This window comes from Saccopteryx bilineata, chromosome 9 (genome assembly GCF_036850765.1).
Source record: "Saccopteryx bilineata isolate mSacBil1 chromosome 9, mSacBil1_pri_phased_curated, whole genome shotgun sequence".
NCBI lineage: Eukaryota > Metazoa > Chordata > Mammalia > Chiroptera > Emballonuridae > Saccopteryx > Saccopteryx bilineata.
The window spans coordinates 10,361,680-10,387,061 of record NC_089498.1 but is presented as its reverse complement, the minus strand read 5'-3'; the positions used below and the strand labels follow the sequence as shown (position 1 = coordinate 10,387,061).

The 25,382-nt window shown below is 48.0% G+C and overlaps 1 protein-coding gene across 5 annotated transcripts in view; it reads left to right on the top strand.

Annotated features, from left to right (window-relative positions):
• The first annotated feature begins 13,773 nt into the window (after positions 1 to 13,773).
• KIFC3 (kinesin family member C3) overlaps positions 13,774 to 25,382 on the top strand; it is a 65,635-nt gene continuing 54,026 nt past the window's right edge. For all 5 annotated transcript variants that reach the window (XM_066244005.1, XM_066244004.1, XM_066244000.1 and 2 more), the window contains exons 1-2: positions 13,774 to 13,998; positions 15,629 to 16,174. In XM_066244005.1, coding sequence (XP_066100102.1) covers positions 15,953 to 16,174 — 222 coding nt within the window. In that variant the 5' untranslated portion in view covers positions 13,774 to 13,998; positions 15,629 to 15,952. The remainder of the gene's footprint in view (positions 13,999 to 15,628; positions 16,175 to 25,382) is intronic.

The window sequence follows — 25,382 nt, the reverse complement described above, 5'->3', positions numbered from 1 at the left end:
GGAGGGCAGCCACATACAGTGCTCCTCTCACTGACCACCAATGAAAGAGGTGCCCTTTCCAGAAGTGCGGCAGGGGACCGGATAAATGGCCTCAGGGGGCTGCATGCGGCCCGCGGGTCGTAGTTTGGGGATGCCTGCAAGGGACCTGCCTAACCCACATGACCAGCAATATGAAAGGGCAGGGGGTGTAAACTGCATGACCAGCGATGTGCTAGGGAAGGAAGTGTTCTCCCAAGGTGGGGTCCTTGTTTTCCCAGTTTTGCCCATTGCTAGGCACCCGGGGCTTTTTGCCCTGGGGGCCTTCTGTACCTGGCCTACCGTCCTGGCTCTGCTCATGTCTGTCTAACTGCATGACACAGTCTCAGGATCATGGCCCCCGGGGACAGATTATAGCAAAGCCTCAGTGTCCATTCTCCTTCAGTAAATGTTCAATTAAAAAAAAAAAGAATTTAAATTTGTTCAGTTGATTGGCTGATTCTGATTTTTTGGCAATGAGAAAGTAATTTAGAAATCAAATATCAGGTTAATAAAAATTTTAGGTCAGTAAGTTTTAACGGCACTTATTTGGACAGGAGTGTTTTGTGACCATTTTGCTGTTGCTCTCAGCATCGCCATTAATCTTTTCCGTAATGTTAATTGGCCATATGTGGATTTTTAACATTTCTTATCGTAGTCTAATGAAGGTTAAAGATTTTTAAAAAATACACATATAAGCTTAATTAAGTACTTAATTTGTGGTTTTATTAGGTTATTAGAGTTCTATGCCATGGGCTCTCAAAAGTGCATTTCCTCCAGAGGAAAGTATTTAATCTGGATAACAAGCAGTAAATGAATCAGAAAACAAGAGGACCACACACAGTACACAGGAATTGTTGCTGCCTCTTCCTGTTCCAGACATCCTCACTGGCTGCTTCTTATGTTCTCTGAGGTTCATTTGTTATTTAAAGGACTCAAAGTCACTGAAGTTAGGTCTCTTGATTTAACTTAACATTTGACCTAATTTCTGTGGCCTCTTAATACGTTTAAGCTCGGGGAGAAGGAATTCTATTCTTGACCTGCCTGACTCCCTCCCTGCCTTTCCCCACTACAGCCACTGTGCTTGGTTACCACTAGATGGCGCTAATACTCGGGTTATAGCTACTAGGGGCTCAGGAAAACCGGTGTTCCTGGAGTTTAGGGACTGGAATTTAGGAATTTGAAGATCCCTTCAAAGCTCATCTGAGCAGCACGTTTGATTTACAAACGAGGAAACAAACTCAGTGAAATTAAGTAATTTGTTAGCGTTCCATAGAACTCTCTCCTCCTCCCATTCCCCTGCCCCTCCTCCCTCTACTCTTTCTCCTCCTCCTCTTTCTTCTTTCATCTTGTTTGTTAATAGCTCCCAGTGTAATCTCAGCATCTGAGAAGGAGCCCAGGAAGGATTACAGCTCAAAGTGACGCAGTCAGATCTGCTTTGCAGTAAGAGCTCTCTGGAAGTTGCAGGGTACCATCCATCCATCCATTCATCCATCGAAGAAGCAGTTATTAGATATGCACTTTTTGGTGCACAGCGCTAGGCACCATGAATAAAACAACAACAACAAAAAAACGGTGAAGGTCTCCTCCGAAGTGTTCCCCTGAGGAATTTGCCCTTTATCCTGAAGGCCCTGCGACAGCCCAAGAAGTACTATAGCTCAGGAATGGCGGGACAGATTGGCTTTTTAGAGACAGCACCCTGGTGACTGCGTGGAGGCTCAGAGGCAAGGAAGGCTCTGGCTGGAGGCTAGTGTCACAGAGCAGTGCCACGTGGGGGTGGTGCAGCTGGCACTGGAGAGGAAGGCACCAGGCCGAGAGATTTCAAGGGTGGAGGCAACAGCCTGACCAGGCGGTGGCGCAGTGGATAGAGTGTCTGACTGGGACACAGAGGACCCAGGTTCGAAACCCCAAGGTCGCCAGCTTGAGCGTGGGCTCATCTGATTTGAGCAAGGCTCACCAGTTTGAACCCAAGGTCGCTGGCTTGAGCAAGGGGTCGCTCGGTCTGCTATAGCCCTTAGGTCAAGGCACACATGAGAAAGCAATCAATGAACAACTAACATGCCACAACAAAGACTTGATGCTTCTCATCTCTCTCCCTTTCTGTCTATCTGTCCCTCTCTCTGTCACACACACACAGCAAGAGTGGAAGCAACAGGCTTCTCTTTGAAAAACAGTGATTGGGACGTAACCAATGTCCTTAGATGGTTGTTACAATCCCAGCGCTTGAATTACTTATAAAACACTGAAAAAATTAAGTTTTAATTAAATGCACAGATTACTTGGATAGCATCCTTAAAATTGTTTTTAAAGTGTAGTTTCAAGTTCCAAGGTGAAGTAGATAAAACCTTCCGGCAGAGGAACCCCACCCCCACCCTGCTCATGGGCTCTCCAACCCACCTCCCCATACCCAGCCCTCAGCACGGACGGGTTGGGATTCGGAAGAAACAGACCTCTCCTTGGCACCTTTCCCATCCTCTTCTTCTGGGATGTGTCCCTGATGTTTTCCTTCTAATTGTCCAAATGATGTGTTTCCCAGAGTCCTCTTCTTCTGGCTGCCGCCACAGATGGTGGCTGAGGACATTCCTCTCTCCCCTGGACGCAGTCACCAAGAGCAGCCTGATGCGGCCTCTGGGTGCGGGGACGGTGTCTTTCCTTATCGCTGGGGAGGCAGAGCGGGCTGGCTGTTGGGGAAACACCTCTGAACTGCCACTTTCCCCCGGAGCCCCTTGTCTGTTTAAGAATCCCCAAGTTCAGAACTATCCTGTTTTCCTTTTGTCCCCCCACTCAGGCAATAATTATGTATCCGATTGTTATTCGTGTCACCTGGCACCCCACATGAAAAGTTCCACGCACTGAATTCTATTACAAACATGTCTGGGGACTGGGAGTGCAAAGAGGTACCGCCAAGTCCTGGGTAAAGAGAGGTCCCTTTAAATATTCTAAGCACATGATAATGTCTTTGTTTCGTCTGCAGAAATTTCCAAGTGTGGGGTTTTCTTTAAGAAGTAATGAAAAGCTCCCATTTAGTGACATGCCGGGCAGTTTTAGTATTTTCTTCCAGCCCTCTAGGATTCTCCCCTGCCAGGAAAGCTTGGCTCAGCTGTCGTCCTTGGCTGCCCACTGCCCCTTCAGAGCCCCGCGCTGTGCCAGCTCATCATGGGGCTCAGCGCTGGTCTGCGGACGGCATTGACTCTCCCTGTTACAAAGCAGGAAACTGCAACTCAAGCCATGGGCCCTATTTCTTTATGGATGTGTATATTAAGTAAGTACCGTATTTTTCGCTCCATAAGACACACCTGACCATAAGACGCACCTAAGGTTTTAAAGAGGAAAATAAGAAAAAAAAAATGTTCTGAACCAAATGGTGGAGGGGGAAATGCCCGTGCGTCTTATTGTCTTATGAAGCAAATGTTCTTTTTTTTTTTAGCTGTTGCAGGTTCCCGGACAACGAGAAGAGTATTTGAACATTAAAGTCTCATTTGTTAATAACAGTGCTAATGGTTGTTAATACTGCTGTTGAGTTTACATTGTTGAAATATTATTGTGGTATATTTTATTAAATATTTTAACACACCATTTGATTCAGAACATTTTTTTCCCTTATATTCCTCCTTAAAACCCTAGGTGCGTCTTATGGAGCGAAAAATGCGGTACTTAGTTGTGATGGGGATGTTAAGGGAGGCCTCTCAGAAGGTGACCTTGAGCTGAGACCTGAAGGATGATGGGAAGGAGCACGGTGTAAGGAACAGAGGAGCTCCCAGGCACAGGCTGCTCTGAGTAAGCCCACCCCACCCGACGTGCACTGGAAGCTGATCCTCAAGCTATAATGCCCCATAGACAGGACAGATCAGACCCCCTGCTCCGGGAGCTTGAAAATATTTTACCTGGAGGAAAAGTTTCTTCTGATCACACAGCACCCTTCCGCCCTCCTGCCCCTCAGGACTGCGGTGGACCCTGTGTCATGAGTGTCCGTGGGGACAGTGCGGGCTGCTTGGTCCACCTGCCATGTGTCCCTGAAGAACGTCCAGGCCTGTCGTTTGCCCTGGTCAACCCCACTCAATTTATGGGATCAGCCAATGAAATGCTCTAAAATTTCACGGAAATAGAATTAGAGAGGGAATAGAAAGTTGAGAGCAGTGATGAATGAAGGAATGTAAGTTAATTTCATTTGCACGCCCTGTTTGGTTTTCTAAACTTTTCTCGGCCTTTATTGTAATGTCCTCGATAGGGGCTGAGGGACGTTCACCTGGCCAGCGCCCCTTAGTCACCTGCGCTGAGGCGGTTCCTTCCTGCAGCTGCCGACAGCTCGCTCTGGGGGGCGGGGGGTGGGGAGTCAGCGTCCAGGAGAAACTGAGGCCTCCAGCCAACAGCCATGAGAGTGAGTTTACCTAGAAGTGCAGCCTCAAGCCCCAGGCACGCCTTCAGCTGACATCTTGCAAACTCATGAGGACCCTGAGCCCGCACCATCCAGCTATGCTACTCCTAGATTCCCAACCTTCTGAGATGATGAGCTAATATATGGTTATTGTTTTAAGCAGCTAAGTTTGGCGGTAATTTTTTGCACAGCAATAGACAATTATCTAATAAAAATCACCCTGAAAGTAAAAAAAAAAAATGTTTATTTGCCACCCTTGCTTTATTTATTTATTTTTGTTTGTTCGTTTTTTTGTGGGTTTTTTTAGATTTTATCTATTCATTTTAGAGAGAGAGAGAGAGAAGGGGGAGGAGCAGGAAGCATCAACTCCCATATGTGCCTTGACCAGACAAGCCCAGGGTTTCGAACCTGTGACCTTTAGCATTCCAGGTCAATGTTTTATCTAGTGCGCCACGACAGGTCAGGCTTGCTTTATTTTATTTAAAAATTTTTTTATATGTAATATGTTTTGAAATGAAACCAACAGTTCGGAGTTTTTAGTTACGTACACAGCTGCCCCCTCCCACCCTGTTGTGACTGCCTTCTGGGGGTGTGGGGAGAGTTGTGTGAGGGAAGCTTCTAAGGTCAATATTTACAACATAATCTTGGGATGAGTGTCAGCTCAGAAGAATGGGGGAGCCCCCTGGTGGGGTTTCTGGAGGCGGCTATAATTAGTATCTAACACCCGCTATACTCCTAGCTGAAGTCGTTCATGCCATTTGAACTGCTCTAACCAAATTCAGGGGAATGAGGTGGGGGGTGGGGAGGACAAAAATACAGCCTTTTCTTAAATTGGGTAGCGGAAATGGGGGAAAATAAGCAGAGGAGATACATTGGTGAAATAACTGTTTTTTGGTGCATGGAAAACGTGCTTTTAGCCTCGGCGTTTCTGGAAGGGCTTGGCCTTTCCTCTTCGGGACCAGGCTTTTAATACGATCTTCGCTGCCCACGCAGAGGGAGGTTAGTTGTAGGGCAGCCGGCTTCCTGGACATCTAACTTGGGCTTCTCCAGAATAGAAACTGTTTCCAGACTTTTCTGAAACAGAGAAGCGGCCATGGTCCCTCCCCTCTGCTAAGACTCTATAAACGTGCAAGGTGCAGGGGTCCTCTTGTTTCTTTTCCTTTCTCATAAAGACCAAACAATACATTCTAGAATGTGTTCTATGCGTGTGTCTTGATACACATAGAGTTAAATTTGTTTTGAGAATTCCAGGATGTATTTTTATTTAAATCGTTAAGGGCGGGGAGGGTAAAAAAAAAAAAAGGAAGGCATGAAGGCATGCTTGTGAATTAGTGAACAATAGAGAGTAAATGACATTTAATTATACACATGGAACAGAACACTGGAGGGAGACAATGCTGGCTGTCATGGTCTGTGTTTTGTTTTTAGGATGAGGAGGACACAAAACTTACATTGCACGCCTTTCTAGTATTGAAGTATGACAGGAAGGGAGAAAAAAATTTTTTTAAACAAATGAAGCCAAAGGCAAAAACAACACAAAGCAAAAACCTAAAACTGGCTGCGGCTGCCTCTCTTCTGGGGCGGAGGAGGCTTCAGTGAGGGGCAACCGATCTTCGCCCCGGGGAGACTCTACTGATGGGCCTTTGGCTTGTGCAAGGAGGCATCCTGGGACTAAAAGAAGCGAAATTTCTATGCTTTCGAAGTGTCAGGAAACTTGAAAAGGGAGAAAGAGGAAGTTTGGGAGGGTCCTAGGAGACTCTGGGCTTGAAAAATGAAAGAAGAGTCTCAGAAGGTCAGGTTGAGGTCAGGGGATCCGAGGCCAGGCTTTGCCACGGAGGAAGAGCGGGCATCTTAGGGGTGGCAATGCCTGACCTCCAAGGTCACTGTTTCCTGGGGAAGGTTGGCAACAGCCAGGAGAATATGCTTCTCCTTCCAGAGACCCTTAAAGATTGTTATTTATTCATTTTAGACAGGGAAAGAGAGAGAGAGAGAAGGGGGAGGAGCAGGAAGCATCAACTCCCCACTCCCCTATGTGCCTTAAGCAAGCAAGCCCAGGGTTTTGAGCTGGCCACCTCAGCGTTCCCGGTTGACGCTGCACCACCCCAGGTCGGGCTACTGGAGATCCTTAGAAAGACATAAGTGCAAAGGGAAAGTGGCCTGTGCCTCCCTGCCTTCAAACTGAAGCCTGGATATATGTTTAGCAGATGGATTTTATAATACGTGGTCAGTCACTGGTGTTCCTAGTATCAACATGGCAGGCTCGTTGGTACCGGCGGTGCTGGCCTCATATGAGCAGTTAGGCTCCTCGTTCGAAACCTCTCTCAGTAAAAGAGGAATGCGTGAGACCCCCCCCCTGGTCAAGCAGGGGGCTGGAGCACACGGATGTATTTCCATCCATTCCTGACCCCAAATGAAATGACTGTATAGGATTTGAAAAGTAAAAACCCATGAGAATGAAGGTACTAGAAGAAGAAACAGCAGGAGACAGAAGACATTAAGGAATCTGAACTGAGAAACCGAGACGTGGGCTGACGAGGCTCGGAACCCGGAACAGGGATGTCTGTGAAACTCTGACTCAGAACAATGGGATCTCCAGCCTCCCCCCTCCCTCTCTTGGGTCTCAGAATATTGGCAGCCAGGATTATACCCCACCCAGGCAGGAGATGGGACTCTTCGTTTCTGGGGAAATTGACCAGCTCACATAAAAAGACCTAATAAATCTAGCAACGGAAGCCCTCCAGTGAAAGGTCCCGGTCCCCATTCCGTCACCCGGCAGGGAGTTCTCCCAACACAAGCTCTACCTGTACTTAAGGTTTCCAATTGACTGACTTTGTAGTGCCCCACCCTTATATACGAACAGAAAGTCAAGAATAGTGCCAACAGGAAGTCTCTAAGGAAAAAGTAGAGACCAAAACAAAACAGACAGAAAAATTGGCCCATAGACATATGAAAAGATAACCAACCTCCTTAGTTGTCAGGGAAATGAAAATAAAAGCCATAGTGCAAAGGCCTGACCTGTGGTGGCGCAGTGGATAAAGCGTTGACCTGGAAATGCTGAGGTCACCGGTTTGAAACCCTGGGCTTGCCTGGTCAAGGTACATATGGGAGTTGATGCTTCCAGCTCCTCCCCCCTTCTCTCTCTCTGTCTCTCTCCTTGCTCTCTCTCTCTCTCTGTCTCTCTCTCTCCTCTCTAAAAAAATGAATAAATAAAATAAAATAAATAAAAATAAAAGAAAATAATTCTAAAAAAACCACAAAACCATAGTGCATGGTTGGGCCATGACAATGATGGTCCTCAAGGACATTATGCTAAGTGGGGGTGGTGGTGGGAGAAATGAGCGAACTGTTTTTGTCTTTAGTTTAAATAAATTGAATACATTTTTTAAAATACAGGAAAAAGAGAGAGAGAGAAAAAACAGACAATCCAGGCAGCAAAAGAGAAAGAGGAAAAAAAGAAACCCTATAATTAATAGTCACAGAGAGATGAGAGGCAGTCAGGCTCTTGATAAATGAGTGGTCAAAAACAAAACAAAACAAAAAACCCAAGAAAAATCTCTGGGGAATTAAAAAATATCATGTGAGAGGGAAAATCAGTAGGCGGGTTGGAAGATCAAGCTGAGGAAATTTCTCGGGAGCTAGAGCAAAAGGAAAGAGGTGAAAATGGCAGAGAAGCCTGGCCTGTGGTGGCGCAGGGTAGAGCGTAGACCTGGGACGCTGAGGGCGCAGGGCACAGAGCGTATACCTGGAACGCTGAGGTCGCCGGTTTGAAACCCCGGGCTTGCCCAGTCAAGGCGCATACAAAAAGCAATCAGTGAACAACTAAAAGTGAAGCAATAATGACCTGATGCTTCTTTCCCCCACCTCCCTTTTTCTCTAAAAATCAATAAACAATATCTTAAAAAAAAAAAGAAAGAAAGAAAAAGAAAAATGGAAGAAGAGAGCAAGGTGGCTCAAATCAAGAATTCCAAAAACAAACCCAAGAGAATTTTGGAGAGAACCCAGAAAATAGAGGGGAGAAAAAATTTCAACAAAATAACAGAGGGAATTCCTCGCAACTGACATACATGAAGTTCTAGATCAGGGGTCAAGAACCTATGGCTCGCGAGCCAGACGTGGCTCTTCTGATGGCTGCATCTGGCTCACAGACAAATCTTTAATAAAAAAAAAATAATGTTAAAAATATAAAACATTCTCAAATATTACAGTCCATTCCTTTCCTACCGCTCATGTTCATGGTTACGAGTGGCTGGAGCCAATCACAGCTGTCCTCCGGGACAACACCAAATTTATATTGGATAATGCATAACGTACATGGGTCGTTGTGAGGTCAGGAAGTAAACTTCCCTCCTTTTAATCAAGTAGTCAGCTAGCTAATTGCAGGAACCCTTTTGAGGAAGAAGATGACTAAAAGAAAAAAAGATGAGGAGTATCGTACTTTTTCAGCAGGAATGGACAAAGGATTCGCCTTTGTGAAGAGAGCAGGTTCTGCAGTGTGTCTAATATGTAATGATAAAATTGCATCAATGAAACGGTTAAATATAAAGCAGCACTTTGTCACACGCCATACTACATTTGCATCAAAATATCCAGCGGGGGACAGCAGAAAGAAAGCATGTCAAGAGCTACTGTGCAGAGTGCAAGCTAGTCAGCAACAACTCCGTGTTTGGACCCAACAAGGTGACTGGAATTCGGCTAGCTTTGCTGGTGCTTTAGCAATTGTGAGAAACAGAAAGCCATTCACAGATGGGGAGTATGCCAAAACATTCATGCTTGATGTTGCCAATGAACTTTTTGACGACTTTTCGGATAAAGATAAAATAATCAAATGAATAAAAGACATGCCTCTGTCGGCAAGAACTGTTCACGATTGTACCATCATGATGGCAAATCAAATTGAGGCAACACAAGTGAAGGACATAAATGCAGCACCATTCTTTTCTCTCGCTTTGGATGAGTCAACAGACGTAAGCCATTTATCCCAGTTCAGCGTGATTGCAAGGTATGCTGTCGGTGACACACTACGTGAGGAAAGTCTTGCTGTTTTGCCTATGAAAGAGACAACAAGAGGGGAGCATTTATTCAAGTCTTTCACTGAGTTCGCTAAAGAAAAAAATCTACCGATGGATCAACCTATTTCGGTGTGTATTGATGGTGCTCTGTGCATGGTGGGGAAAACAGAATTTGTAGCGCTTGTGAACATGAAAAGAGACCCATCCTCTGGTAATGCTCCATTTATTGAAGCTCTTTACACATAGTATGCCTCTATGTTTTTATTTCTTTTTTTTTCTTAGATTTTATTTATTCATTATAGAGAGGAGAGAGAGAGAGAGAGAGAGAGAGAGAGAGAGAGAAGGGGGAAGGAGCAGGAAGCATCAACTCCCATATGTGCCTTGACCAGGCAAGCCCAGGGTTTTGAACCAGCAACCTCAGCGTTTCCAGGTTGACGCTTTATCCACTGCACCACCACAGGTCAGGCTAAAAGAGACCTGTGAGCAGCTTGGTGAGGTGATGTTTCTGGTCACTCGGGTGGTCAACTTTATTGTTGCCCGAGCTTTAAATGATCGCCAGTTTAAAACACTGCTGGATGAAGTTGGGAATAATTATCCTGGTCTGCTTCTGCACAGCAATGTGCATTGGTTGTCAAGAGGGAAGGTGCTCAGCCATTTCGTGGCTTGTCTGAGCAAAATCCGGACTTTTCTTGAAATAAAAACGTCGAGCATCCTGAGTTCCCTAACACTGAGTGGCTCCTGAAATTCTACTATCTCGTGGACATGACTGAACATCTGAACCAGCTCAATGTGAAAATGCAAGGCGTTGGAAATACAGTCTTATCCCTTCAACAAGCAGTGTTTGCATTTGAAAACAAGCTGGAACTCTTCATTGCTGACATTGAAACAGGTCATTTATTACACTTTGAAAAACTGGGAGAGTTTAAAGATGCACGCACAGCAAGTGACCCTGCTCAACATCTTGATCTCCAGCAGCTAGCGGGCTTCACATCTAATCTCCTGCAGTCATTCAAAGCGCGCTTTGGAGAATTTCGTGAGCGCACTCGTCTTTTTAAGTTCATCACCCATCCACACGAGTATGCAGTGTACAGCGCCGACTTGAGTTACATCTCCAGTGTCTCCGTCAGAGATTTTGAGCTACAAGCTGCTGACCTGAAGGCCTCAGACATGTGGGTGAATAAGTTCAAGTCACTGAATGAAGATTTGGAAAGACTTGCACGACAGCAAGCAGAGTTGGCGAGCAAACACAAGTGGGGAGAAATGAAAAAAACTTCAACTCGTGGACCAGCTATCAAAACTTGGAACGCGCTTCCTGTCACATACCACACACTGCAGCGGATGAATATTGCTGTACTGACAATGTTTGGCTCTACGTATGCATGTGAGCAGACTTTCTCACATCTAAAGAACGTTAAGACCAACCTATGATCACATTTAATGGATGGAAGTCTCAACGCCTGCATGAAGCTTAACCTCACCACGTATCAACCAGACTACAAAGCCATCAGCAAAACCATGCAGCACCAGAAGTTGCATTAATGGTAAGAAGTACTTTATTCATCATTCGTTAGCAATAGCATAACGACGTTATTAAAAAGAATTCAGAGACTTATTGTACTTTAAAAGTGTTGGTCTTATATAAAATGCACACATTTACTTGTATTTAGCGTTAAACATATTGTAGGGCTCTCACGGAATTACATTTTAAAATATGTGCATTCATGGCTCTCTCAGCCAGAAAGGTTCCCGACCCCTGGGATAGAGCATCACCTTGGCATATGGACATCCAGGGTTTGATACCTAGTCAGGGCACACAAGAGAAGCGACCATCTACTTCTCTTCTCCTCCCTCTCCCCCTTCTCTTCTGCTTCTTCTCCCACAGTCAGTGGCTTGATTGGTTTGAGCATCAGCCCTAGGTGCCCAGGATAGCTCGGTTGGTCCGAGTGTATCAGCCTCAGGTGCTAAAAATAGCTCGGTTGATTCAAGCATCAGTCCCAGATGGGGGTTGCCAGGTGGATCCTTGTTGGGGCGCATGTGGGAGTCTGTCTCACTGTCTCCCCTCCTCTCACTTAATAAAAGAAGTCCCGGCCCTGGCCGGTTGGCTCAGCGGTAGAGCGTCGGCCTGGTGTGTGGGGGACCCGGGTTCGATTCCTGGCCAGGGTACATAGGAGAAGCGCCCATTTGCTTCTCCACCCCCCCTCCTTCCTCTCTGTCTCTCTCTTCCCCTCCCGCAGCCAAGGCTCCATTGGAGCAAAGATGGCCCGGGCACTGGGGATGGCTCCTTGGCCTCTGCCCTAGGCGCTAGAGTGGCTCTGGTCGCGGCAGAGCGACGCCCCGGAGGGGCAGAGCATCGTCCCCTGATGGGCAGAGCCTTGCCCCTGGTGGGCATGCCAGGTGGATCCCGGTTGGGCGCATGCGGGGGTCTGTCTGACTGTCTCTCCCCGTTTCCAGCTTCGGAAAAATACAAAAATAAATAAATAAATAAATAAATAAATAAAAAAGAATTCCCATTACCAACAAGGGTGACCCACTGGAAATCCTTTGAGTCTCCACATCATGCTGTGCATGCATCCTAAGCACCTCTGCCTAATATCTTCTTGTCCAGCTTCAGTGAGTTTACATCCTTCCCTTCACAAACCAAAGGGTGCCAGCTCTGTAGTTTACAAAACGATACTGACTTTCCGATGCTTGGAGAAGCGCCACCATGCGCTCGGGCACTTTAACAAGTGCTTGGAAATTAGTCTATCAGTAATGACAAAGTAAATGCCGTCACGATACACACCCCAGGATGTTTACCTCCATTGATCTGGTGTGCGTACGTTTGTGGTGTCATTATCTACAAGGTAATTTATCTCAATTAAGCCGGTCTGGAGGGAATACATCGATGAGTGAAAACTGGGTTTCACTGCTCTGCTTCTCTGCCACTGACCCTTTCGACGGAGAGACCACCAATTACCTAAGGAACTGCTAATGGGAATCACCTTGAACCGGTTAACGGGACTTTTGTCTCCAACAATGGGGCCGGATTTCAGACTACAGGTGTAAACCTCGGAGGCTTACGGCTAACCTCTCTCCTAAGCCCTGCGCCAGGCGATCATGGGATGCTCTTGTTTCCTGCTTGTGGAAAGGCACACGGAGAAGTGGGTTACTGATCATGATGTCAAATGGGAGAACCTTTTTAGGATTCTAGGATTAACCGTTCGTGGAGGGGAGAAAAAGAGAGACAATATTTTTATATCATCACAGAAATTCTCTCACAAAACTTAATTTTACGTGAACAATTTTCTCCTTTGAAAACAAAACAAATTTCAGGTTGTTGCCTCCAGGGAACTGAATATCTTTCTTTTTTTAAAAAAAACAAACAAACAGAATTTGTCTGACCTTGAAAGAGTATGTCTAAACCTCTGCTGTTCTTCTCTAAGTCTGCGGGAAGGTATCACGAGCACAATGTCCTAAGACATGGCGCGTGTTTTTGTTGAAAATGCCGTGTTGTCGTTCTAGGGCTTCTGTTCTGTGAAGGAGCCGCGTTAGTGGGCTGTACGCTGGAAATGAGGTTCCTGGCACCTCTTCGTGCAGGTCCTGAATTCCAGCTCTCTGTGTGGTCCTTCTTCAGTCAGTGAATCACTCCTTGTTACTTCCAGCTTCACGTGAAAGAAAACAATGACTAAGTAACACCCAAGCCAGGACACCTCTTCCCAAGGGCATCATACTAACAGATTGGACAAAACAAGCTTCTCTCCCAAATGTATGGTGATTCCAAGGCATTAGATATAAAATGATGATCTGATAAAATGTTGGCCTCTGAACTATTATTATTTTTTAAATTAACAACAAAGATGCTCCAACAATAATTTTTCAGAGTGTTTTAACATTGTTTCTAGCACCTAAAAGTATGATATATACTCTCGAGCAATACCATGAAGGAAAAGAAGTCTCCGGCTTCTCTCAGACACCCCTAGCACCTGCATGTGTCCTTCCAAGACCTGCCTCTGGGGCTTATCACAGAACACGGGGTGACCCTGTTTGTGTATGACGCACAGACTATTTGGAATCGCAAAGGGAAACAAACTCCTTTTTGTCGGTCATTTCCTTGTCTTGCTCTTAAAAGAGTTACCCCAGGTCCCAGTCCAGCTCATGAAATTCATTTAACTAGAAGGTTTCTCAAAACCCAAACCTGAGCCATTTGTTCGGGGAAGGAAATCGGGGAAGGAAATTGGACCCGTCAGAAGGAAGGGAATGAATGTGGATGGTTCTGAATAAAGCCACGGGGGTGACATTGCTAATCTGCTTAGCCCTTAACACCCAGATAGAGAGGGAGAGAGGGGAGGGAGGACAGGCTGTCCGTGACCAGATTCATTAACGGATAGGGTTTGATGAGAGTTCCCGCTGGCCAGGGCTGCACGGAGAGCCACCCTCCCGGCCCGGGGGACGTGGCTTCCCAGAAGGACACTACATTCCGCATCTTCTGCGAGCTCACACCTGTCACCTGTTAGAATCTCTCTCTACCGTCGTTCACTTGCAGCGATCGATGTTTGTATCTAGGAAGCTGGGTGCCTCGAAGGCCCTGCATCCAGGTTGGAGGCCGCTGGGAGGTCACAGGTAGGGAAAGACATGTCCTTCAGCTCTGTCTACTTCCCCCAGCCTGGAGCCGGGAGTCCTAGGTGCTCTCAGGGCAGCTGAGAGCCCAGTGGGCGGGAGACAGGCGTGGAGCTCTCCTTCCACCCGGCTACCAGCCCCTAGATGTCAAGGATGTCCCTTCACAGTTGGGGTGGGGCATACATTGGGGGTGCCTACATGGTCTCCAGCCCCTCCCTCACCCCTCTTCCCCATCTCACCTCCCTAGCAGGAAAGTCCAAAACATGTCCTCTGGTCCCTTTCTCCCCTTTGTTCACCAGGAACCCCATTCCTCGCAGGGCCTTCCCTTCACTTCACAGATCTTTACCGAGCCCCTTCCACATGCTGGACCCGTATAGCTGCCCGAGATATACTGGCAAACAAGACAGACAGCCCCCTTGTGTGCTCTCTCCCTTCACAGGGGACTGCAGACTGTAAACAACAGGTGCAATGAATAACTACATGTCAGAGGTGCTACGTGCTATGAAGGAAAAACAAAAAACCAGAGCAGGGTGCTGGCGTCTGGTGGGTTGGGGGCAGAGTTGGGAGGCGAGGGATGAGGAAGGAGGTGTCATTTTCAATACATGAGCACGAGCTTCCATGAGGAAAAGACATCTGAGCAGGGGTGAAGGCAGGGAGGAAGGGAGCTGTGTGGCTATCTGGGGAAGGAGGTCCTGGGTAGAAGACACAGCCTGTGCAAAGGCCCTGGGGGTGTCCAGTGGATGTCAGGAACAGTGCGGAGAGTAGCAGAAGGTTGGAAGCTGGGACATCTCACAGGCTGCTGTCAGATGTGGGCTTTGATGTAGAGCGATTGTGGAGCCATCGGAGGGTCTTTGCAGGAGAATGACATGTTTTGACTTTGGTGGTTTTTTTTTGTATTTTTCCAAAGTTAGAAGCAGGGGGGAGGCAGTCAGACAGACTCCCACATGGGCCCGACCAGGATCCATCCGGCATGCCCACCAGGGGGCGATGCTCTCCATTGCGGCTGGAGCCATTCTAGCACCTGAGGTGGAGGCCATGGAACCGTCCTCAGCGCCTGGGCCAACCTTGCTCCAATGGAGCCTTGGCTATGGGAGAGGAAGAGAGAGATAGAGAGGAAGGAGAAGGGGAAGGGTGGAGAAGGAGATGGACACTTCTCCTGTGTGCCCTGGCTGGGAACTGAACCTGGGATTTCCACATGCCGGGCCAACGCTCTACCACTGAGCCAACCGGCCAGGGCCTTGACTTTGATTTTAACAGGATGGCCTGGCCAATGAGTTGAGAAGGGACAACAGTGAGTCGGGGCTGGAGCTGGAGACTAGTCAGGGAATATTATAGGCGTCCATGAGGAGATGGTGAGTGCAGTGGAGGTGGTGAGAGAAGTCACATTGTGGACAATATTTGAAGGAGTTATAAGTGGCAGGATGTGGGGTGTGGAAGAGAGAGACCCAGATAGCTACAGAGTTTCCACTTAGGTGACGGGAAGGGAGCAGCTGCTATTAGCTGGGGTGAGAAGACTGGGGGTGAAGCAGGATTTGGGAGGGTAGATGGAAATCAGGGTTCCATTTTGGATGTCTCGAGTTCCGACTTAAATGTCAGGAGCCTATTAACTTTATTTCTGTGCCCCCCTCACCAGCCCTGCTATCATAATTTGAGTTCTTCTCAAGATCGTATGGACCACAGTGGACCCTTGCTGGCTAGAAACCTCAGAGAACACCATTTCTAGACCCTTGCCTGCGACCCACCTCATCCCCTGGAAACTGAAGGGGACCCTGCCCTCCAAGCCTTTTAATTGCTGGACTGCAGACTGAATGCCGCCTTGTTCAACACCAAAGCCACTGCTGGTCCAGTGAGGAATTGGTGAACCAAGCAGAAAATTCCAGGGCACGGGCTAGTCCAGACTCCTGTTTGGAAGATTCTGTTCCCACAGCCTGACAGGGTGAGCTGAGCCCCGGCTGCCATGCTTGTGGTCCCAGCTCTGGTGCGGCTTAGCTCCAACAGCTGGGCCCTGTGGAGGGGACAAAGGGCAGAGTGGCAGAGACATCCCAGCACAGGCCGGGAGGAGGCCCCCGGATGGCACTGGCTTGGCCCCGGCACCTCCAATGGAGCTGTTCTCGCCCAGCCTGAAGCCCCATCCCCAGGAAGCATCCTGGTCTCCGAGACAGTGGTCCATGGCTCCCAGGTAAGTGGCAGAGGGAGAAGACATTGCCACGAGGTTCACAGTGCCTGTAGAGGTTAGACCCTTCTCCAGGATGGAGAACAGGTGCTTTCCTTCAAGGCCTGCAAATAGAGCTGAAGGTTGTCAGATAAAACATTTCTAGTATTTTCTAGACTCCGAAAGCTCCTGCTGACGGACCAGAGCCACCCCGCAGAGTGCTAAGTGTCTCCTGTGACAGGCATCCGCACAGCCAGGGCTGAGTTCAGTACTCAGCTCTGTCACTTCCTGGCCTTGGGACCTTGAGCAAGTTCCTTAATCGCTCCGTGCCTCAGTTTCCTCATTTGCGAACTGGGGTTGATAATACGTGGCGATGAGGTAACGCGTGTACAGTGCATAGCCCAGGGCCTTGCTGACCCTGAGCGCTCACCAGATGCCGGTTCATATTCACGTCCTGACGATACTGTGGTGGGACCTCTTTCAAGTAGTTTAGAATTCTTCAAAAGTCCTTTTCTCTGAACCCTCCCGGTTTGCCTGTGAGATCATCTGTTTTTGAAAATCCTTGTTACACTGGTTCCTTGCACTCATGAGTGCTCCATGATGCTGTTCTAGAGGCATTTAAATGTAATTGTGTAGCCTTGTGCTGGGATCCCGACTCTGTTCCATATTGGCTTTCAGAAAACCCTTACCGGTGAACCTCAGTTGTTGGACCCACTAACGTGGGAATAATAGACCGTCTCTCCTTGTGTTGTCACGAGGATGAAAAAAATAGTAAATGGCAAGGGCTTCAAATGAATGCCCAAGTTATGGCACTATTGAGCCGTTTCAGCGAGTTGAATTATGCAATGAAATTACTGAATTATTATTGAATTTTTTTTATTGCTATTGTTGTCCTTGTTCTTATTGTGGATAAAATGGAAGAGCCTAAATTGGGGGTGGGGGGGGCGGTGATTCATTTTTGAGTGATTCCCACTTTGCTGCCCTGCATTGCATTAATTATTTACAAGTTCATTATCTGGCTCTGCTTGATTAATTTCTTCACTCAGTAAATATGTATCGACTGTATATGCTCTGTCCCAGGCTGTGAACAGGCCCCCCCATTCCCTCTCTTGGAATTTGCATTTCCGGTAGGGGAGGCAGACGGAAAATAAGATTTTTTTTCAGATGATGATAAGAGCCACGGTGAGAATAAAACTCAGAAAGCGGGCAGGTGATGGGAGGCGCAGGGTGGCCAGGGAAGGCTTCTCGGAGGAAGGGACATCTTTAAGATCCGAGGATGGACAGGAACCAGCTTTGAGAAAAGGAAGATGGGGGTTGGGATGTCAGTCTACATAAAGAGGTAAACTGAGGCAAACTGGAATTACCAGAAGGTGAGTTTACTCGGGAATAGCAGAGGAATTGCAGTTCAGGAAACACACACTATATAGCAAGCTACGTGAGAGTCCCTACAGAGCTTGGGGCAGGCTCTGTTTATGGACAAAGGGTGCTAAAAAGGGGGAAGTCCGGCCAGAGTCCAAGCAGTAAGTTCACTGGCTGGAGGATGGGGAGGGGTTCTCAGAGAATGTTCATTGGTCAGGAGAGAAGTCTGGGTCTTCTGTAAACAGGGCATGTAGAGGAAATCAGGTTCCTAAATGCCGTTTTCCTGAGAGCACATGCGCGAGATTTTCCATTTCATATCCACTGGTTCTGCTTCCGATTAAAATCCGTTCACAGGGGTGTGTGTGTGTGAAGGGGTGAACAGTGTATCCCAGACAGAGGACCACCTGAAATGGGAAAGAGCGTGGCATGGTGACAGACTCAAAAGAGGCTCACGTGGCCGGAGAACTGAGGGGTCGAGGGCGCAGATCGGATGGGACCTCATGGGCAACGGAAGGGAACTCGGGTTTTATTTCAGTGTGATAAGGAGCCATCGGAGGACTGTCCCCCCCACCCCAGGTATTAGATGGATTGCTCTCCTACCTCCTTCAGGTCTCAGATGCCCCTTCAGTGAGTCTTTCCCCAACCACTGTATCTAAAGTTGCAACCCCCTATTTATAGAACCGGAAAGAATTCCGCCACTCGCCACACTGCGGGGACTCCCTCTCTGGGTTCGGTTTCTCGACAGCTCTCCTATCCTCGAACAAGGTACACGTCATTCCTTAAGTCTGTTGATTGTCCTTTCCCTGACAAGAACTCAAGGTCTAGAAAGTGTGCAAATATTTGCTGAGTGCAGGACTTGAATAGAGTGACCTGTCCTAGGCTGTGCTTTCACAAGGTCCCTCTGGCTGCCTCGGGAGGGAGGAGGGGTTGGGGACACAGAGAGCCTAGAGAGGTGACTTCTGAAGCCCTCTAGGATGAGGGTGGTGGGAGATGGTCCGGTTCAACGTCGTCTTACACGGAGGGCCCACTGGACTTGCTGATGGCCAGGATTGGAGGAGACTTGCTCTAGGATTTTGGCTCGAGCCACTGTGACCATTTACTGCGACTGGGAAATCTGGGGAGGAGCAGGTCACGGAGGCGACAATCCAGTCTGAGTCAACTCAAGGCGTCTGTCAGACAGCTAACAGTGGCATCATCCGTGGGAAAGAATGATGATGAAAAAGAAAGTGCTAAATGTATTAGAGAAACAGTCAAATCAGCAAAGACCAAAATTGTTCAAATATCATGGAACTTGAGATCTAAGGGGGGAAAAAAATCCAAAAAGCCTATTATCTGAGTAAGTTTGGGTAAACAAACCTGATACTTATGTACATTTAAGTACGAAGCATAAAATGTTAATATTAGCCAAAAAAAAAGGCCTATATTTTTAAGTCACAGAAATAAAATGAAGAGAATGACAATGCGGGAGGTGACCAATTTGTAGGATTAAAAAATTTTTTTTTTGGTTTTTCAGTTACAGAGACAATTACAAAGAGTATTTACTATTGTAGGGGTGGGATACTACTCCAAATAAGAGTAATTTCCCAGAATGCTGTGTTCAGTTTTTAGGAAGAGGCCCGCTGAGTTTTTCCCCTGCACGGGGCTGTTCAGGCCTCCCCCACATTTCCCAGGGGCTATTTCAACCAGGTTGCCCTTCCGCCAAGAGCTTCAGGCATCTGCACCCGTTGGTGCCGATTGTCTGGTTTTCACGTTCACAGACGATACAGACCTGTGATGAGACTTACGATAAGGTTCAGGCGCGGTTCCAGAAACGGAGATGACAACGTCATACTCCTGAAGAAATGAATCTCGCAGATCCCTGATATCGTATCACCTCGGGGTGGGGGGCTTATGGACAGCATGATGCTTTTATTTTAAAAAAGAAAAAAAAAAAGGAAGCTGCTGCCCCATAGCAATTTCAGCCTGTTCTTTCTTCCCGGGGAAATCATCAAAACAATATTTTCTACCTAAAGATTTTCCTGCCCCCGTGACAACGAGGTGCTGACGGCTCGTATTTTCCGGCCAGCCGGCGGAGCTGCACGCGCCTGCTCGGGAAGCCTCGCCTTGGAGAGAACTTGCCGCAGACAAGCGCGGGCAGAGCTGTAACCAGGTGGCTGTGTAGGGAACTCTGGGGTGTGTTTAGCATTCCGTGAGCATCCAGGCTGCAAGAACCCAGCCAGGGCTGCCTCAGGACTGCGGGGCAGGGCAGCGCCCAGGGCGCATGGATGCTGAGTCTCAGAGCACGCGCACGCGCGCGCGTGTGTGTGTGTGTGTGTGGGGGGGGGGGGAGCCTAGGAGCCTAGTTAAAACATCAGCTGCTCTTGCAGGGTACATATGCATTGGATTTCGTATGTGATCACCGAACGGGAGGATGATGCCCCCCCCCTTCCCCCCAGGTCTCTGTTCTCTGTCCTCTGGCGACAGATTCGCTGGCAATGTGTGCTTTGGTGCAGAGCCGGACTGCTCCTCAGAGAGAGAAAAGATGACCCTGCTCTGCGGATGGAGTTCAGTTGTGCTACGCTGCTTCCTTACCTCATATCCCCCCGTCCCATCCCTCCTACCTGCCCCTTGTTTAACAAGCCAGTGTGGAACAACCAGCAGGATTCGGTGGTCCCACGTGACCCTGCACCTAAGCCTCAGCGTCCCACTCATGCAATGAGAAAGCTCAGAATAGCATCACCTTTAGGTCTGTCACATGGTGATGATGTTCTGCCCAGCACTGGTGCTTGGAGACCCAGGATTCTCTGAGCAGGGACTGTCCAATACCCCAATTCCAGGGGCCTCATCTGGGGGCAGCACTAGCCCTTTCCCTTATGAACTGCGGGAAATGGGCACAGCCTCATCCTCACTCTTTTCCAAGGACACTAGCTGCCCACACCTGCCCAGAACAAATGTTGGGAAAATGAAAATGTCAATTAAATGGTTGCTATGGAAACCTGATCTGTTTGTTGCTACATTTTTAGCTTGTAATCATTTTTCCCCCCATGGGAGTTGATTGAATTCTTAAGGTGTTACCTCCTTCCCCAACTCTGTTTCCCTTTCAAAACACACACCCGCACACATGCACGCAAGCACGCACATACATGCAGGCATTCACCACTATAGTCACTAGTTTATAAAGACTAACAGAACAGACGCATCTTTAGAGGGCTGACACAGAGCTGGGAGAATGCTTTCGGAGCAAGAGCATACATTTTTGTGGGGTTTTTGGTGCCTTTTTGGGATAGTTTAGTGAGGTATGGTTTTCAGTCCAAGACCAGAAAATTGTACTGTTAATTCCTTTTTTGAACCTGAATACATTTTCCAACTTCTTGAGCAGGAGGTTTTAGCTCTTTAGAGTCTGATCAAGATCCATGAGAAAATGCCTGCCACCTTGGGGTTGCCTGAGAGCAAGGACTGGTACACAGGCCGGGCCGGGTTTCACTCGAGTCCAGAGTGGCCTGGGAGCAGCAGGGCCTGGAGACAGGGGCCTAGGTTGGAATCGAGTTTTATTAACCTCAAAACTTAGAATCACACATTCCCTTTCTTAGTCGGTGAAACCGAGATTGACAAGAACAGTCATCTCCCATTGGGCTGTTCTGATAATTTGCTGAAATGACATAGGAAAGGCTGGGATGTAGGATGCAACCAAGAGGTGACTGCTGCTATTATATTCATGCCGGTCACCTCAGGGAACCCGCAAAGGAAACTTGTGCTGTCACAGAGTGTCATAGTTGGAAGACGTGTGCTCGAACTTGCCTCACGCGTGTCTTCGCTGCTTTTTTTGGGACGCATTCCAGCTTCACCTTTCTGAGCCGGCTGGGCTGTAATAAACACACGTTCATTCCCCAACCCCTCCGCTGAGAAATGAGCTTGATTTTGCTATTTTACAATTTTGTTTATTTAAAAAAAAACTATTTTAGTATCGAGTTCCTTTTACATGGAGGTAACATTGGCTAACAGCATCGTGTACATTTCTGGTGTACAACATGGTCATTCCACACCTGTACACTCTATTGCGGGCTCATCACCCGAAGTCCGGTTGCCTCCTGTTACTAACCATTTGACCCCCTGACCCATTTTGCCCTCCCACCACCCCCTTCCCCTCTGGTAGCCACTATTCTGTTGTCTGTGTCTGTGAATTTGTTTTTGAAAGTTTTCTTCTTCTTTTTTTTTTTTTTCTATTGCCAAAACATAATGGTGAAATTGTTCATCATCAACTCCAATCTCGGAGTGAAAGTGCCTTGTTGGGGAGAGGTCGTCATCCCCCCATGATGGAGGGCTGGGGCAAAAGCGGGTATCACCCTCTGTTCTCACTCACAGGGCGAGTCCCTGCAGGGGCCCAGGCAGTCTTGGCGAAGAGGCAATGAGAAGAAGGAAACTTTTTGGTTGCTTTTTTTTTTTTTTTTTAATGCTCCGAATTTGTACTATTCCAGACAGGTGTCTCCCAGGGTTTCCCAGACCTGTGCCCTTGGGGAAGGAGAGGGACAGTGCTCCTCACTGCCACCTCTGCAGAGTGGGGGGCGGCAGAGAGGCACCCTCCCCCAGAAGGCATCTCAGGGGATTGTTATTTTATAGATATCTCAGAATTTTAACACTTAAAAACAAAGATCAAGGTGGATATTTTCCTGAAGAACGAATGCACTGTGTAATGTGTATAACCTTCACAAGGTGTGTGCGTGCGTGCATATGTGTGCGTATTTAAATAATGTCAGGGAGCACTGTTTGCTCAGGGAGAAACTGGCGTTTCCTAGGCCTAGCTCAGTTGAAACAAGGAGAGCTCCATAAGATTTTTGTAACAGATGGAAACCTTCAGCAATTTTTATCAATTGATTTGATAATGTGTTCCTAGACCACAGCATGTGCATGACTCTAAAAGTAAAATGGTAAAGGCTTTCCTAAATAGTGAATGTCACTAAACTTTAGGCAGTGGGTACGACACCACTTTAAAAATGGTGTTGGTGCTCTCTAGTTCTGGCCCCAAGTTCTCTTGCAGAGGGCTGGCCATAAATTCCTTTTTGATAATGTTAGGTCCCCTCCTCTTCCTGCTGTCATCAGAATAGGGGACCCCAAGAGTAGGGTCTCAGCATTTCAGTGTCATAGCCTCTGATGCTGACATCATGGGTGTCCCAGCCATTGCATCCTGGGGTAGGGGGTGGAGGTTGTTCATGGGAGGCACTTCTAGGTGGGGCAGGCTTGGGACAAGGAGCCTGGGATGTGTCTGGAAGTTCTTTTCTGAGGTCCAGCCCTGCCTGGCTGCCTCGTTTTTGTGCACGGCCCCGGTCCCCAGTGCAGGGCTTGTCCCCAGTGCCGGGAACCCCCTAGGGTGCTTGGACCCACATCCCCAGAGTGCTATGGCGAAGCTGTCTGTGTTCAGGAATTAGGGGAGGGGGTGCTGGTGGAGTTCATGGGGAGACTAAGGGACTTCCCTTTGTTTTATCACTGCACCTGCCAGAGTCACCGTCCCCTCCCCCATTTTGGGCTCCCGGGCTTGTATTTTTTATACAAGAAAAGAGCCACTCCAAGGTGATCCTGCAGAAATCTCTCTTTTACAGTCCTTTCCCATAAGCAGGAGCAGGGCGGTCCTAAGGCCGGGGTTCGGAGAAGGGGGATGGGAGGAGAATCGACTTTATCCAGTGCCTTCGTTTTCAAAAGGACAGCATCTGACCTCACGATTAGCTGTAATTTAAAAATCTCTGTGACAGGCCTGACCTGTGGTGGCGCAGTGGATAAAGCGTCGACCTGGAAATGCTGAGGTCGCCGGTTCGAAACCCTGGGCTTGCCTGGTCAAGGCACATATGGCAGTTGATGCTTCCAGCTCCTCCCCACCTTCTCTCTCTTTGTTTCTCTCCCTCTCTCTCTCCTCTCTAAAAATGAATAAATAAAAATTAAAAAAAAATCTCTGTAACAAAACACCACCAAAGAATCTTGCTAGCTCCCTCAAGGGGTGTGGGGCAAGTGGCTATGCTGGGGGAGGGGATTCGCCCTTCAGTAAATTGTTGTGCCACAAACGTTTTTACATTTAATTCATTTTGTATCCCATCTCTCCCACTGCCCCAAAAATAAGCCACAAGGACCTAGTTTATAGCAGTGCTGCTGATTCTGCGAAACCCAAGCTCTGGCCTGCCAACTGCTCAGGGCTCCCTGGTCTGCCCGGTGACGGGAAGCCCCAGGTGTCGCGTGGGACCAGAGAACCGACTGGGTCCTTTTTCTCACCAGCTGCATCAGTGTCAGTCACCCGGGCTCTGGTCAGAGATGCAGAATCTCAAGAGCCACTGAATCTTAAGCTGAATTTTTTAATTTTTTATTTATTTTATTTTTTATTTTATTTTTAATTTTTATTTTTTTTGCATTTTTCTGAAGCTGGAAACAGGGAGAGACAGTCAGACAGACTCCCACATGTGCCCGACCGGGATCCACCCGGCGCACCCACCATGGGGCGACGCTCTGCCCACCAGGGGGCGATGCTCTGCCCATCCTGGGTGTTGCCATGTTGCGACCAGAGCCACTCTAGCACCTGAGGAAGAGGCCACAGAGCCATCCCCAGCGCCCGGACCATCTTTGCTCCAATGGAGCCTTGGCTGCGGGAGGGGAAGAGAGAGACAGAGAGGAAAGCGTGGTGGAGGGGTGGAGAAGCAAATGGGCGCTTCTCCTGTGTGCCCTGGCCGGGAATCGAACCCGGGTCCTCCGCACGCTAGGCCGACGCTCTACCGCTGAGCCAACCGGCCAGGGCAAGCTGAATTTTTTAGCCACATCCCAGCTAATACACATGCAAGTGCAGTTTGAAAACGCATTGCTTTGGGGGAGGGGCTTGCTCTGGGGGTGACACTGAGGGGGCTGTCATCTGAGGAGGCTTCCTCCTGCCTAGTGTGTGTGGAACCCCCTGAGGAACTCCCCTGTTTGGTTCCCAGGACTCAGCCTCCCTGGTGTGAGCAGACACGGTTGTAATCAGCACTGAGCTGAGCCTGGCCTGGCTTGGCGGTAGACGGCTCACCTGCTGGGTGACAGCGCTGCTCACCTGGAAGGAACCCTGGGTGTGCCCATCCCTCAGGCCTCGGTCTCGTGTGGTGGTTTCTGCCTCGGGTTGTGTAATCCTGGACTTGCCACACTCACGTGTGCACTTCCAACACAGGTGACGCCTTAATTAAAAGCGACGCTCCCCTTCCATCAGTGAGGTCACTACTTCCTGTCTCAACTGTTCCCTCAAAGACTTGGAGGGAAAAGGAGGCTGACTTCAGGGTGTGGCCTCCGTGATGGTGCCTTTGGTGGCTTCACCAAATTTATCAATGACTTGGGGAAGCAGGCAGCATAATGATTACTCAAGGCCCTAGGGATGTTGGGATCAATTTTTTTTCTTCCCCAAACAAAAGAAGATTCCTCTGGCTTTTACCCATTGCAACTGCTTTTCTATAGAGAAAGCATTTCATTTCTGGCAATTCTTACTATAATCCAGGGGTTGGGAACCTATGGCTTGTGACCCAGATGTGGCTCTTTTGATGGCTGCATCTGGCTTGCAGACAAATCTTTAATAAAAAAAATAATAATGTTAAAAATATAAAACATTCTCATGTATTACAATCCATTCCTTTCCTACCGCTTACGTTCATGGTTGCGGGTGACTGGAGCCAATCACAGCTGTCCTCTGGGACAACACCAAATTTTTTTGGATAATGTATTACGTACACGGGTGGTTGTATGGCTCTCACAGAATTACATTTTAAAATATGTGGCGTTCATGGCTCTCTCAGCCAAATAGGTTCCTGACCCCTGCTGTAACCCGTGTGTGTGTGTGTGTGTGTGTGTATGTTACTATCCTCATTTTCTAGAGGGGAAAACAGAGTCACACAGGTAAAGTCAT